The sequence below is a fragment of the Leptosomus discolor genome, chromosome 14 (assembly GCF_034619465.1).
Source record: "Leptosomus discolor isolate bLepDis1 chromosome 14, bLepDis1.hap2, whole genome shotgun sequence".
NCBI classification, from domain to species: domain Eukaryota; kingdom Metazoa; phylum Chordata; class Aves; order Leptosomiformes; family Leptosomidae; genus Leptosomus; species Leptosomus discolor.
The window spans coordinates 11,208,177-11,223,849 of NC_141404.1; the positions used below are offsets into that span (position 1 = coordinate 11,208,177).

A 15,673-nucleotide genomic window follows, 5' to 3' on the forward strand; every position below is an offset into this window, starting at 1 on the left:
TTCTTTCTTGGATTAAGAACCCCTTTTTTAAATTTGCTTGTCAGTCCATGGTATTGTTGTGTTTCCATACTTACCTCAATAGATACACTAAGGCATGTCGTTCCTTTATGTATGTGCTTGTGTGGTACAGATGTGTGGAAAGGGGCAAGAGTAAAGTCTTGTCCTCATATACTTGGTAGCAAAACTCTCCTGGATTTTGTTTTGTTTTGTTTTGAGGCCATGCTTTGGTTTCAGTTATTTCATTGTAATTGAAAGGCAGCGGGTCTGTCCAGAGCTGCACACAAATTTTCAGTGCTTTTCTGTTATCTTACCTGTCATTGCAGGATCGTCGGAGAGTTTAAGTTATGGAGCATCCTGTTTTGTGGAGTGTCTAGGTAAGTAAAACAAGACTGTATTCAGGGCTTGTATGTGATAAGGAAGGAGGGATTTGAAACTCCCTTCTTTTCAGCAGGGATGTTGTGTTCTTAGGAGAATGACACTTATGCCTGTGTGATTTGTGTTCATGGAAGTAGAAGAGAAGTTCCACTAAGCTTTACCAGGCCCACACCTACCTAAACTTTGCAGTAATTCTGTAAACTCAGAAAACTCACAGATGTTAGAGCTAAGCAAACTATTAAACCAGTGCAGGACAAACCCTAGCCATGTACGAGTGTCTCTTTTTTTCCAGTACCCAATGTTAACTCCTTTCATACTGAAACAGGCGTGAAGAAAGACTTCTCCTTCAGTAAGCAGGCACAAAACTTGTATTCTGTAAAGGAGGAATGGATGGGAAGAGAGGATATTGAACTGACCTGGAAAGGTTTGGTTGAATAGCTTGAGGTGTAGTTTGTAACTTACTCTTCTCATTTACATTGCCAGCAGGTTCTTGAACGTGCAAAAGTGCTTTTCAGTGTTAACAGCAAGGGGAGCATGTGGATGTTCTGCTCCCAAGGAGATCTTGCCCTGGCCTCAGCTACCTACTCAGACAGCGTGGCTTGGAGACCCTTCATTTGTTCAGCATTACTTCATCTCTGGGTGGCTTTGTCATTGAAAGTTCTTGAGTGTTATAGTGCCACTGTGGGGCCCAGCAAAAGAAACTGTATTGTGGGAGCCATGCTGGTCATTTTTCCTAGTTGTTGGCTTCTTCATGTGAGGGAAGGGAAGTATTTTTCCTCTTCTGCACTTCAGTGATCCCAGTTAAGGTCATACCATGATGCCTTATTTTTTAGCTAGTGTTTAGATAGTGTTTGCTACAGTCTCACACACCACAGCCACCAAAACATATGGCACTGAAAGTGTTATGACTCTGATCTTCTCATAATTTCAGGGTTAATTCTTATCATCTGGTCTAGAAGAATGTCCTTTGATTGGAGGAATACAGAGACCATGTAGCACACATGAAGATGTCTGACATTATATTCAGTAGAAGACAGTGCTAGCCATGGACACTTGCCAGGTCCTTGTATCTTCATACAAATACAAATAATGCTTGTCTTCCCATGCTTTCTTTTCCTCAGCCTGGATCTCTTTGGACAGGCTTTCAGAACCAAAGTTCTTTACATAAACCCCACATCATTTAGTTTGTCTGCATGGGTGTAGCTCACAGCGTGGGCATGAAAAGTGCAGAATGCATCAGCAGATCTTTTTCATCTTGTCATTGCAAAGGTCCTGGTTTGCTGCTCTCTGAAAGGTGTCGAAAGAGCATCATGCCATAAATGCCGTGCATTCCTTTTCTGCTTTTAGAAATTGGTTTCCTGCCTTGATGGAAATTGTGAGGTTCTGTGCATGGGAGAGAGGGGAATTCTTTTCGCCTTCCATACGGGACCTATCACTAGCATGCAGGGCGCTTCCAGAAACCCAGTTCTTTCAATTGTAAGCCCAAGTGGGAAAGGAACTTTCTGAGTATCCAGCCTGTCCTGGTTTGGCTGGGATAGAATCATAGGCCAGCCATACTAGGCAGGCTCAAGTCAGCCAGGGCAGCTGATCTGAGTTAGCTATAGGTGTAGCCCATACCATAATATCATGCTCATTATAAAGGAGGAAGGTTTGCTGAGGACAGAGAGCTCCTATGAGGTTCCTGCTGAGGTGTTTCTTCTTCTCCTCTGGCTTCCCGAGGACTGCTCTCTGGTCAATTGTGACGAGTGGACGTTCGTTTGGCCAAGTATAACTCTGTATATCTATTGGTATTGGTGGTGTTTTCATTAAATGCGTTTCACTTCTACCCTCAGGTCTGCTCTCCCTTTTCCCAGTTCCCCTCCCTGACTGGTGAGTGGTCGTCAGGTGATAGAGCGGCTGCTACAGTTTAGCCCTGGGTGCAGGCTAAATGTAGACACAGCCCCTTGTTTAGCTGATTTCATGGCCAAAAGATTAAAATGTAGAAAAATAAATAGGAGGGAGAAGCCTAATAGACTAGAAAACCCCTTTTTTTTTGTTTGTTTCCTAGGACACAGTGCATCGTACTTCCCCAAAAGAGCTAGGTACAGCTACAGATATTCAGCAGTCACCAACACGTTCCTGCAGGGAAGTATTTACAAAAGCAGTGGCATCTCTCTGGAGAGCACAGTGATCATTGAGGTACAGGGGAATTGCCAGATGGTTTTGAAAGTAAGTATTTTCATAATTGTCTGAGTGGTTGGGATGAGCTGATGTGGAACTGTATCTTTCTTTGGGATTACTGCTACATTTAAAACATTTGGTTTAAAAAAAAAAAAAAAAGCCAGTTGAGTTCTGAATGTCACAATTAGAGTTGCAGAACTGCTTTGATACAACAAGGCTTCAAATTAACTATTTGCCAGTTTTAAAAAACAGATTAAACAAGTCATTGTTTTCTTTCCTAACCGGCATGACAGTTTCACTTTTTGTCGTATAAAGTACAGAATTGAAAAGGAAGCTAGTCCCTCTGAAAGGAACTTGGTTTATATTTAAGCACTTTCATATCTGTAGCAGTGATTTAAAAATAGCAAGTGTGCTAAAGAGAACTTGAGAAACTTGTATGATGTGCTGGATTGGTGCCATTCCTAGCCCAGTGCAGAATTCAGTCTTGTAACGCTCCATTGATCTCCACAGGAGATCTCTATCTCGGTGACAAGAGCAACAGACCAGTTTCAAATTGCAGACCTTTTCCTGGGGTGAGCCCTGCGGTAGGCCAGTTTGAGAACTTCAGTGCTTTAGCAGGGGGAGCATGGGAAATAAGCTTCTCTCATCTGCCTTGGTTTTACTCCAGGTTAACAGAGTGGATAATTCATGGGTTCTGTTGAGAGTTGACATGTGTGTACTATATACACATACACATGAGGCCAATGAAGAACAGGACAGTTATCCCTGTCCTAAAATGGCCATGTGGATAAAATTAACTGGTCAATGGCCCCATGATTTTACATGAAAAATGAGAATTTGGGTACTGTCTTAGGTTAAACCACTGTCTTCTGCCTTGCAATATCAGTGGCTGGATTCCCCAACTTCAAGCTCTTTATCTTAATTTGAGGCCTCCTAAGATATGGAAAACAATATGTAGTTGAATGCTTGTCTTTATTAAAAATAAAAGTAGAAGATATTAAGAAAAAAATTACTAATGGTTGCAGTCTATGCTGTACTTAAAATGTGGCAGAGTGCCGTGATTTTTGATCCCCCATTTGAGAACAGTTCTTCCTTACCACCAGCTGAATTGCAAGTACTTGAGTAAACTCCGTAATGAACTTAAGGATGAATTCTGTAAAAGCAAGCTATGAAATGGCTACTGAATACTGAGAACTGTACCAGGTATAGTCTCAAGAGTCAACTGAGATGGGTAGTCATTTTGCTTCTCAACTGGAGTAGAAAGGACTTAACGTTTATCCAGTAATCACCATCGTAGGTGATTACTTCTGGCTTGAAAATAAGAGAGGTTATGATAGTGCTGTATAAAATATATTTAATAGTGAGTGAAACTTCTTTGTGGAAGAAATTTCTGGAAACCACCTCAAATATGCAACCTGAAGCTGTGGTTGTTGCGACTGTGTTGCTTGCAACAGAGGCTTTTTTCCTGGTCTGTGACATTCTATGTAGGTATGCTTAGGTGACAAAGTCCACAAGTTCCTATTGACGATGCTATTTGTTGTTCTATAATCTTTGCTTCTAGGTGCAAGATGTACAGATTAAGAAAAGTCTTGGATCCAGAGAGGAACCTCTGAAGGAAATGAACAGTCTAAGGTAGAAAAACTTCTAATCTGGTCTAGTTCTTGGTTTTTTGAAGCTATATGGCTTAGCAGTAGCTTGACTAGACATTGTTCACTCTGTTTCATACTCTGTTTAGTTTTAGCTGGGTTTGTTTGGATTTTTTTTTCTTGAAAAAGCAAGGATCAAGATAGGAGCACCATCAGCAAAATGAGAAGCATTTGATCCAAAAAGGTTTTTTTGACCTAATTTTCATCACTTTTATATCTAAAAACATTTGGAGAGTAGACAATTAAGATTATTCTGGGTACAAATTACCAGGCCTCTAGCTGGCTAGCAGTGTGTATGAATCGCTCACTGGTTCTTTGAGTTGCAGTTATTACATGTTGAGACTCGAGTTTTGAAGTACTTTTCAGAAGTTCTTGGTTTGGAGGATTCTTACGATGCAAAATGTTGGATTTTTCCTTCCAGGATGTTTAAACTGCCTTTATTTGTCTAATGCAATTTTCATTCTTTTATGTTTCTGTTTTTAGTAGCTCATGCATAACGTGTACCGGTGTGTTTCCCTCTGACTTGCAAAGGTATAGATTCTAGTGAAGACGCCTGTACAAAAAGGTCTCTTCAAACTGTGGAGGTCTGGTATTTTCCCAGAGAGCTGATACTTCTTGTGTCATCAAAAAAAAGCCATTCTGTTGTCTGATTAAGCTCAGCCTTGTAATCTTCCTTTTTGTCCTGCCACTTGTATTCTCAGCCTTTAAACAACACTGAGAACTGAGGTAATTGACTCAATTCAAAGGGCCAAAAAGAGCAAGTTTGGAGTAAATGCATTGCTTTTTATATTCATCAGGAAGAGCATTGTGTTCCACAGTACGGGTATTGGTATCCGAGTTCAAATCAGAATGCAGACATCTTCTGTGAAGTTATTTGTAGGATTTTCGTAGAGGTGACAATTGTGTCTTGATCTTTGCAGAGAAGCCAAAAAATAGAGGTAGCAAAGAAAGCATTCAGTGAAGCTTCTCTATTGAAAATAATTATTCAGATGAGTGAACCTTATTAGCATTTGCCTCAGCCTATTGTGAATATACAGTGGTCTAGCTTGTCCTCTGAACATGCATGTAATTTCCACAGATGGCAGCAAAAGCAACCACAGTTGCCTAGAAGTTCAGAAACACTTATCCCGTGGGCACAGTCTCTTCTCCTGGAAAGACTTTATCCAGGTGTTAGTGCATTAATGTTTTTCTGTTACGCTGTCTTTGTGACCTGATCGATTAGATGAACAGTTAGTTCCACTGCTAATGTGCAGATGAACTGGATATCTCCCTGTATGGGAGCTGACCACTGGGCTACTGTAGAATTCTTCCTTTGGATGGCTTATTTTTCCCTATTTAGCGGAAAAGTATATGTTTGTATACAGTGAAAATCAATGTCAAAAAGTGATGTCTTGCTAAAGTAGAAAACACTGTACTTTCAAGCTGGGATAGCAAAAGCAATCAGGGAGTGGACTGACAACAGAGACTGGGGGATAACTTTGGGGCAGAGCCCATGTACGTACACCTAGCAGAGCAGGAAGCTACGGGTTGATTAGAAAGCAGTTGTTCTTGTATGTATCACAGCTGAAGAGGGATGATAACGAGTACGTGCAGTTACTGTGCAATTGAGACATGCTTACCAATGCCAAAGGCGCCCTGAATCATAAAATGGGATTTCTCTCTTGCATTAAACAAGAATCATTGCCATTAAGTGTAATTACGTGTAAAGAATTTACCAAGAATAATTGCAACATTTTATTAAGTGTTACGGTTATGTTGAAGATACTGTGATTATTGTGATAGTTTTTGTATGTTTGTTTGTTTAAGGGCTCTTAGGGTCAGGGTGAATTCCTGAAAAATAGAGGCTTGCTATAAAGAATGGAGATCCAGAATAAGCAGATCCATTGTGAAGGAGCAGCTCTGTTCAGAAAATCTGAGTCTGGTGTCATAAACTGAGTTGCAGGGACTGTTTGAATCAAGACACTATAGACTATCCCTTTATTGCAGGGCAATACTAGAACAGCATCCTCTTCATTTTTCTTTCCATGATGGGAAAGTTCTGAAGCTCTGTCCTGTGAGGAGGGAACAGACCTGGGCACTGAACATAAAGCGAGGCATTCTCAGTCTCCTGCAGACGTCACAAACACCCACGGCTAGTGCAGTTGTTGAAGAGGTGAGACCATTGGTAGAGTCATGTTCTAGGGTTGGCCCTTGTACGTGTTAAGACTATTCCCTTTGAAAATAACTACAGGTTTTTGCCGCTTGGTGACTGGTAAGCAGCTGGTGGTGGTCATCTGATTGTTTTTTGTAGTGAATGTTATGAAATTACCTATAATTTGCATTCTTGTTGAGAGTTGGAATCCACTACTTGTTTACCTGACGAAAAAGTGTGTGTTGCAGAGTTCTCTGAGGAGCTGTAATACTGGGTCTTGTGCTCTACCTGTTCTCTGGGGAGAATGTAATATTCATTATCATTCATCATGAATTTTTTCATTAATTTCAGGAGGCTTTAAGATCAGGCTTTTCAGAGCTTTTTGCAATTTTTTTTTGAATACTTAAGCTCAAGTTCTGCTGTGTTACACTGAAATAATAGTCCAGAGTACCCCACTGTCGCCCCTGTGTTTGCATGAGTGCAGCTGAGATACCTCAATGACTGCACTTCTGTTGTGAAGAGCAGTCTCTAGATTGATCTTCGTCATGATGTGCACTACCTCATTCTCATGCTATTGGTATGTATCAATGCTTAAACAGATGTTCTGCAATAAAGCTTGGAACACCCCTACGTAATTATATTTCTTCTGAGTAGAAAAGCTCTTCTCAATTAATGCTTCCCTGCAAACCCACAAAATATTAAATGAAAAAGCATATGAGTGGAGTTAAACAAATCAACAAACGCTAGCTATTATAAAGTTTGACCGAGGTCTTTAAAATTATTTTTCTTTCCATGTTTTTTTTCTAGTGAAGCCAGTGTCCTGCAAGGGAGAATTTAGATCTCTGTTTCATTGTTATTACAGCAAAGCAATTATTAAAATTAATTTTAATACCTGCTTGTATTGTGTGTGTATTATTCAAAATTGTACATTTGTTACTAGGTGGATGTTCTGGGAATATGCCCAACCAGGTATCAGCAAAAAGGTCCTGTTCTTGTGAAGACAAGGGACTTAAACCTCTGCTCTCATCGGTATTCTGGTTTTACTTCTGTGCAGTCTGTTGTTCTTCCTCATATGTCAGTAAGTGTGGGGGAATGACAGTGATTCTTCCACAGGGCCTTTTAATTTCTTTGAAGAGTCATAATGTAAATGAAAACATTTTTGAGTAGTCATTTATGCTCAACTATATTTGTGCGTGTCTGCCCAAACTTGAATCCTTAGCAAAGAAATGATGAATATTATTGTCCCTGTAATGCCTGTTATTCCCAGAATTTGTTTTTAATGGAACTTTACATTGTAGTTGGTGAACATTATAGTATAAATGCAAGAGATTGTTAGGCGCCTGGCTTAAACTCTGTAATTAAAATATGTTATAGTAGTAAACTGAAAGTAGAGCGTGAGAGAGGAATAGAGAGATGTGGGTGAGAAAAACGCATTATGCAAAAAAAGGTTGTTTGCAGAAAACTTTGGAAAGATAGAGGCTTTTATAAAAGCCAGACATACACCTTTCCACTGTTCATGACAAATACAGTCACTGTTTTTATTAGGTGACTATTCCTTGTTTCTTGTATTGTCCTAGCTAGTCATAATTTACCAGCCTTTTGCTTTCCTCAACTCTGCTGACCAAAAAGATCTGCTTAACACTGGTGCTTTGTGAACTGAAATGAATTGAGACCATTTGGCACTGAAAGTTAGTAGCATTTGCGTTCCAGTGATGGAAAAATTAGACTGAAAATAAAGAGCGTATTAACCTCCACGAGCTGGATGCTGTCAAAGCTCTAGACAAGAATCTTCACCCAGTGTCACAGGACTGAAATCCTGTGTGAAGCTGGGAGGGAGAGGATTGGGCAGGCTGACATAGGTCATCAAGACTTTGCCTGAACTATCTATTCTTTTCAGTCTGAGCAGCAGATCCTGTCCTCCAAACTGGAGTGTGTTCAGAGCATTAAGGATGGAGTCCTGGCGGAGGCCAGATGTACTGAATCCAACCTTGTTACGCTGTTCTCTCAGAAGGGCAGCGGGGCAAAGACACAGACACAATCTTCACTGAAACTCTTTCAAGTGGAAACAGAGACACTGTACAAAAAAGGTAACATGATGTTTCTGCTATAATAAAGTAAATTTATTTCCTAGAAAAATCTTGGGGCTGCATCTTGCTTGCGAGATCTCTTTGCGCCTGATCCTTCCTTTAACGTCTTAAACTGTGTGAAAGTTGGTGTTTTTACAGGCTGGGCTACTGAGAGACGTCCCTTCTTTGGCTGTTGGGGCCTGCTATAACGGAGCTGGGTGGGTCTCCAAAAGCGATAGTTTCCACAATGATCAACTCCTTTTTCCCTACTTTATGTGTCTAGCCCCCTTGTACGCAGAACATCAGCCTTCCTGTGTCTGTGGGCAATTCCTAGTTTGTGTACAAATAGAGCCTAAATAATTGCAAGCACTAATAGAATTAATAGAATTAAGGACATGTCATGTCTGAGAACTGTTTTAATTTTTGCTTCTTCACTCTGTGCTTCTCCTTAGGAGAATGATTTTACTGAAGTCAATGGGAGGCTTGCCTGAGGAAACATTTTGTATTCTTTTTTTGTCTGCTTCTAAATATTTATTTTTTTTAAAAAGGAAGTTCCAGATTTCCAGAACAGTGTTTGTTTATAGTAATGCCAACATAAGATGACAAGATTCTTCCTCAGGAAGAGGTTAAGAGCAGAGCCATTTATTTTTCTTGGCATCTAGATCTCCTGTTGAGTTTTTCAGAGGTTGAAGTGTGGAATGGAGCTAAGTGATTAAAGGAAATTGGAAAGGGCGATGAATGTAAACTAGCAGGGCCATTGTAAGAGGCATATTGATGGGAAGTGGGACTTTTTCATGTGTATCTTCTTTGTCTTTTTTTCTCTGACTCTTTCTTTGAGGTCACACTTGTCTTTAGGCCTTTATTCTGTTGTGTTCTTAAATTCAACCTGACTGCAGGCGTGCATATTCATCCCTTGGCTTTACTGAGGCGAGATTCTTACATGTAGAATTAAAGGCTCGGAGAGAAACTTTGCCCTAGCAGTTAGGGTTAACCATAGCAAATGGCCAGCAATCACCAGGTATCTGATTTTTCCTTGTGTCTTCCCAGCGGACTTCAAGGATCTGTATGTGACCAGCATGCTCTATGAAAGGGAAGAAACTGAGAGGGAAGTCACTGGAGGGAAAGTGACTGAACTAGTGTGGAAGCTTTGCTTACCACATAGTGCCAGTTCTGAGGTAAGCTTTTACACATAACCTCTGTTTCCTTGTAAGGGCCTTTGTGGTCTGAGAGTTCTGCTACACAGATGAGAGGTGACTAGGAGAGCAGCAGTTTTGAAATACTGAAGCCTTCCATTGTTTCGGGTATTTTTTAGTGTGGAATTATAGAAAGATAAAATGCTTTAAAGTGTCATTTTCCTATATAAACAGTAAGTCAAACTGAAAAGATTTAAAACATCATATGGCCTCTGAATATTGGGCAAAAGCAATTTTGAACTGTATTCTGAATTAATCTGAAAGAAAAAGTTCCGAATTTTTGTTTTGCTGTGGAAAAACAAACCAAAAAAAGTGTCTGGTTTGGGCTATCACTGTCTGTTTTGGTGCTTAATTGTAAAAACGCTTTTCTACAGCTTTGGTGTGGGATACTACACCTGGTCTTCATTTGAGACTAGTCTGGTGCCACCAAGGACTGATGCCCCTCCCCTCCAATCAACTACACAAGCTCACCTGTTTGTGAAACCTGGAAATTTTTTGGGGGAAGGGATTGTCCTCTGCTCTGGTCATTGTTGTTTGCTGAGGGTTCCGATTTCATATTATTTCTTTGCGTAAGTCAGTACAGATAGGTGAGTATTGAGTAATACAGCAACGTGGTATCAAAATTGCCACCACCAGAATGATAATCACAAAGAGTTGCTTCAACCAGTATAAATTAGGCAATGAAGAGGTTAACCAAGAAAAAGTCTATTCCTTCCTTTTCATAAAATTTTGAAGCCAAATCCTTTCAGTTCTGAACCTTTTTCTCTATCAGTTGAGAATTGTCTGGAAGATTAAAACCACACATTCCTTTAAGTTCTTCACACCCATGATTATGTTTTAGGAGCAAGTAATCAGTAGCAGCTCAGTTTTCTAATGTGGCTTCTCTAACTTGTGCTGTCTCTTCATTAAGGCTGCTGAAGCCTGAGAGGTATAATTTATGCTTTTCACTAACACACATGCAATTTGTTTCATTGTATGGTAGTTCACAGATACTCCCACCCCAGGAGCTAAAAGTACAGCACCTGCTATTTCATCTGGACTTCAGAGATTTACTTGTAAATTGGAGGTCGGTGGTATGGCTTGAATTTGTCTTTTTTGTCTTTAGCTTTCCTCTACTTGAAAATCTTTTTTATCAGAGAGTAAGGCTGTTAATCTTCCTATAGAACAGGGTCCTCTGGTGATATTGGCGGGAACATAAGTATGAGCTATTTTCCCACAAAGAAGAAACCATCCTAAGGGGAGCTTAGTATGTCCCCATGCATAACGTACTGATTCTATCTTATTACACTTTAAGGGGAATTGAGACAAATTTTCACGTTTTGTGGGTGGGGCACTGTCCGTAAATTTCACACACTTTTCCGCAGGAAACATTCACTTCACCTTGATTTTCAGCATTGCTTTATCTCTTATTTTAGTAATCTTTCCCCAATTGTATATTTGGCCATAATTCACATTAATTTTAAAAGTTCTAATAATAGTGCAGTCTTTTAAAAGTTGCAGGGGAGTCAATTCTCCTACTAAACATGAGATGAACACTTCTACAGAGAATTCCCCAGCTAAACAGAAAGAAGTATTTACAATATTCTTAGCCAGATTTTCCCACGCATTCTCTGACCAATCCCACCTTTGGAAAAACGTAGTTGACCCTACAATCTGGAGAAGAAACAAAAATGTGTGGCCCATCACTTTACTATATGATTGTGTGACAGTACAGTCTTTAATGATCCCACCGAGAGGGCTCTCCACTTGTCTTTGGGCCCTGGCAGAGGGACTGGTTTGACCCACATGTAGTGGATCCAAGAGCTGATTCCTTCTACCTTCACAGCAATATAGGTGGTCAACAGAACAATGTAGGGTCCCTTCTACTTTTTGTGGCGGCTTGACTTTGCAGGTACAAATATAAACCAAATCTCTAGGTTGAAAGTTGTGCACTGGTGAATCCAGGGGCGAAGAAGCTCACTGATCAAGATCACTGTGTAAGAATGATAAAATGAATGAGAGAGACAGCAAGTAATTTTTTATTATTCCCTCTCCCTTAACATGCATTTGATCACTTCGGGTTTCTAGACTTTTATCTGGATATGGTTTCCCATACAATATTTCAAAAGATCTCACTCCTTTCTTGACTCGTGGAGTGATTCTGATTTTCATCAAGGCAATTGGCAAAACGTCTGTCCATTTAAGCTGTGTTTCCTGACACAATTTTGAGAGTTGCCTCTTAAGGGTTTGGTTCATTCTTTCTATTTTCCCACTAGACTGTGGTCTCCGGGGATATGCAAATCCCATTTAAATTAGAGAAACTTTGATACTCCCTGGACTACTTCTGAAATAAAATGAGGCCTGTTGTCAGAGGATAAACCTTCAGGGATTCGAAACATAGACATTATTTCTTTCAGTAGAGTTTTAACAACTTCTCCAGCCTGCGGGAAAGCTTCAGGCCACCCAGAAAAGGTGTCCACCAAAACAAGTAGATACTTATATTGCCCACATTTTGGAAACTCGGAGAAATCTATTTGCCAGTATTCCCCTGGGGTTATTCCCTTTTTCACTTCGCCTGCAGGTGGCTACCTTAGGATCTTAGGGTTATTTGTACAGCGGGTCTGGCATCTCCTCACTATTATGTCTGCGCTTGATGCATTTTTGGCCCTATAGCATATCTCTTGACACTGCTTCTCATGGCATTGGCTCCCGTGTGAGTTTCGTCATGTAACTTCTTAAAGAGGGCATTTTGGCCGTAGTGAGAACTTGCTGGTTCAGAGTTATCCACTATCCTTCTTATCCTTTGAACATTTCAACCTCTCCGCCAATTGATCCTCCTTCTCCGAATATTGGGGAGGTTTGATGTTGATTTTTCCTCAAGGTGTCAGGGCTCTGATTACCTGTTTGTGCAAGGCAACTCTTTTTGCAGCCAAGTTGGCCCTTCTGTTTGCTTGAATTACTTCTCCCTGCCCTTTTTGGTGGGCTCTGAAGTGGATTATTGCTACTTCTTTTAGCTCTAATGGTGCATGGAGTAATTCTAGGATCTCTTGCCCATACTTTATACCATTTCCTTGGGAGTTCAGTAGTCCTGTTTCCTTCCAGATAGCTCCATGAGCATGTACAACCCCAAAGGCATATTTGGAGTCAGTATAAATATTAACTCCTTGACCCCTCCCAATTTTAAGGACTCTTGTAGGAGCCATAGTTTCTGCCTTCTGTGCTGAGGTGTTTAAGGTAGGGGCTTAGCTTCTGTTTCCTCACAGAGGGTTACCACTGCATATTCTGCTTCTCTTTCCCTGTTCTGCACAAAACTGCTACCATCTGTATACAGTCCCAAGTCTACATTTTTCAATGGTTTATCTTTTAAGTCTAGCTTGCTGGAATAAACTTGCTCAGTAGTAGCCAGACAGCCATGTTGTAAGGGTTGATGTTTGGCTATAGGCAACAGGGTAGCTGGATTTAAGGTAGATACCATGCTTAGAGTCATGTCCTCTTGATCTATTAAAATAGCCTGGTACTTTGCCAATCATCTTGGGGAAATCCAGTGATGTCCCTTGTTGTTCAGAACAGCCATCACAGCATGTGGGACTAACACTGTTGTAGGTTGTCCCAAAGTAAGCTTCCAGGCTTCCTCGGCTGCTAGGGCAGTGGCTGCCACAGCTGGGAGACAAGCAGGCCATCCTTTGCTCACTTCATCAAGCCGCTTTGAAAGGCAGGCCGCTGGTCTTTTCCAGCTTCCGAGCATTTAGGTCGTTGCTCTGGATGCCACATGTTGTGTCTCATGTACATACAGTTGAAAGGGTTTAGTCGTACCGGGGCAGCCTAAGGCTGGGGCTTCCATTAATTTCTTTTTTATTTCATTGAAACTGCTTTGGCATTCTGTGGTCGAACAGTTGTCCCAGACCTTTGATTGCACTATATAAAGGTTTGGCTATCAATCCAAAATTAGGAATCCATATGTGACAAAACCCTGCCATTCCTAGGAATCCTGTTAATAGTCTTTTAGTCTTTGGCACCACAATCCAACATATAGCCTCTTTTCTTTCTTCTCCCAGTGCTCGTTGTCCCTTAGATAGATTGAAACCGAGTTAACAAACCTCCTCCTTGGCAATCTGGGATTTCCTTTTGGAGATTCGGTATCCCACCAGTCCCAGAGAGTTCATCAAACTTCTTGTGGCCCCCGTGCATATCTGCTCGGTGTCAGCTCCAATCAAAATATCATCCATGTACTGTACAAGAGTAACATTGTTATCACTTTGCCACTGTTCAGATTCCTTGGCCAATGCCTCACCAAATAGAGTGGGGCTGGTTTTAAATCCTTGAGGAAGCACAGTCCAACACAACTGTGTCTTTCTTCCTGTAGTAGGGCGTTCCTTTTCAAAGGCAAAAATTGTCTGTCTTTGTTCATCCACTGGAATACAAAAGAAAGCATGTTTCAGGTCAGGCACAGTAAAATAAGCATTTGTCTTGGCTACCAAGACCAGCAAGGTATAAGGGCTTGGTCTGATGGGCTGTATATTCTTAGTTATTCGGTTTATTATTCTCGAATCCTGCACTAGTCAATACTCTTGAAAATGAGGTTTCTTTACAGGCAGGGCTGGCGTATCAAACTCAGATTGAGATTCTCTAAGCAGTCCATATTATTAAAAAGTATTTATCAGGTGCTCCAGTCTTTTGCGTGCTTCCAGTCTATAGAGTATCGATTTACCCTTACTGGTCCTCCCCCTTGTTTCAGTTCTATTTTAACTGGGGTCACATTCTTTGCTTTACGTGGTTCCTTTGTAGCCCATACCAGAGGAATTGCCACATCCAGTGCCATGTCTGGGATAGTATATTCGAGCTTCTCTGAAGTTATATTGGTCAGTAGGCAAATTTATGCTTTACAGGCTGTTTTGTGTGGGATGTGAAGCTGTACAGAGTTCTCAGAAAAGGTTACTTGAGCATTTAATTTACATAATAAATCTTGTTGTAATAACAGAAGATGGCATTCTGGCATATATAAAGACTGATGAGTCAGTTTAGTACCTCCTAGTTGTACACTGCATGGGTTGTAAAAGTGGCCTTAATTTCTTTTTCCCATTGCTCCAACAGTTGATAGAGTGACCTTACTTAAAGGTCCTTTACAGCTAGTCACTACTGAATGTGTGGCCCCACTATCAATTTAAAAAGTCTATGATTTCATTCTCCAGCTTTATTGGAACCAGGGGATCTGCTAGGCATGCTTTGATATTCTCTCCTGGTCCCCTTCACTTGCTGTCTGAATCCTCCAACATGATGAGGTCAGTGTTGCTTAACTGATTTTTGTTCTCTCTTGTCTTCCCTGCAGGGACCTTCATTTTTCCAATGTCCCTCCTGTCTGCAGGATTCGAGCCCAGAGGAGGGCCCCCTCGGGCTAGTCTTGCTTCAGGGCTCCCTCGACCCCTTCCCCCATGACATCTTCTCCCCCACTCCATTCCACCTCTCTGTCTGCAGCCACTGCAGCTGAGGGAGAAGCCCGCAGTTTCATTGTTTGCTGTTCCTGTTGTTCCTTCTTTACTTCTCTGTTACTGTATACCTCGTAAACCATTTCAATCAACTGAGAAATAGGCATTTCCCTGCTCCATCTACTTTCTGTAACTCTTTTCTTGTATCTTGCGATGACTGGCCCATAAACAACATGTTAAACATTTTTTTATTTGCCGCCTCCTCTTCTGGATTTAAGGCAGTCCACTTGGCTGCTTCACATAATCTCTCATAGAAAGCCAATGGTCTTTCCTTGGATTCTTGTCTAACTTCATATAGTTTAGACAGATTTTTTTGTTTTGGGGACCTCATGCAGTTTTCCATGTAATATCAGCTGCTGGTACAGTTTCAGTTTAGCTTTTCCTAAACCGGTATTCAGATCCTATTCTGGATCTTCCCTCAAAGCCAAGTGTTGACTGGGATCCTCGTGCCTATTCCTTTTTCTTCCCTCTTCTTTTGTCTTTTCTAACACTGTTCTCCTTTCCTCTTCAGTAAAAAAGGTATTCAGCAGAGCCTGCATGTCTCCCGATTTAGGGTTGTGAGTCAGCATAGTAGTTTCTAAAACCTGATACATTTCTTCAGGATTCCCTCCATGTGAACCGACAGACTGTTTCAAATTTA

At 40.9% G+C, this 15,673-nt stretch overlaps 1 protein-coding gene across 1 annotated transcript in view; it reads left to right on the forward strand.

The window, feature by feature from the left end:
- APOLTP (apolipoprotein lipid transfer particle homolog) overlaps window positions 1–15,673 on the forward strand; it is a 108,101-nt gene that overhangs the window by 9,825 nt on the left and 82,603 nt on the right. Inside the window, exons 4-10 of the mRNA XM_086472831.1 lie at window positions 324–374; window positions 2,423–2,553; window positions 4,097–4,167; window positions 6,168–6,333; window positions 7,253–7,390; window positions 8,210–8,399; window positions 9,426–9,553. Of these exons, the coding sequence (XP_086328957.1) occupies window positions 324–374; window positions 2,423–2,553; window positions 4,097–4,167; window positions 6,168–6,333; window positions 7,253–7,390; window positions 8,210–8,399; window positions 9,426–9,553 (875 nt within the window). The remainder of the gene's footprint in view (window positions 1–323; window positions 375–2,422; window positions 2,554–4,096; window positions 4,168–6,167; window positions 6,334–7,252; window positions 7,391–8,209; window positions 8,400–9,425; window positions 9,554–15,673) is intronic.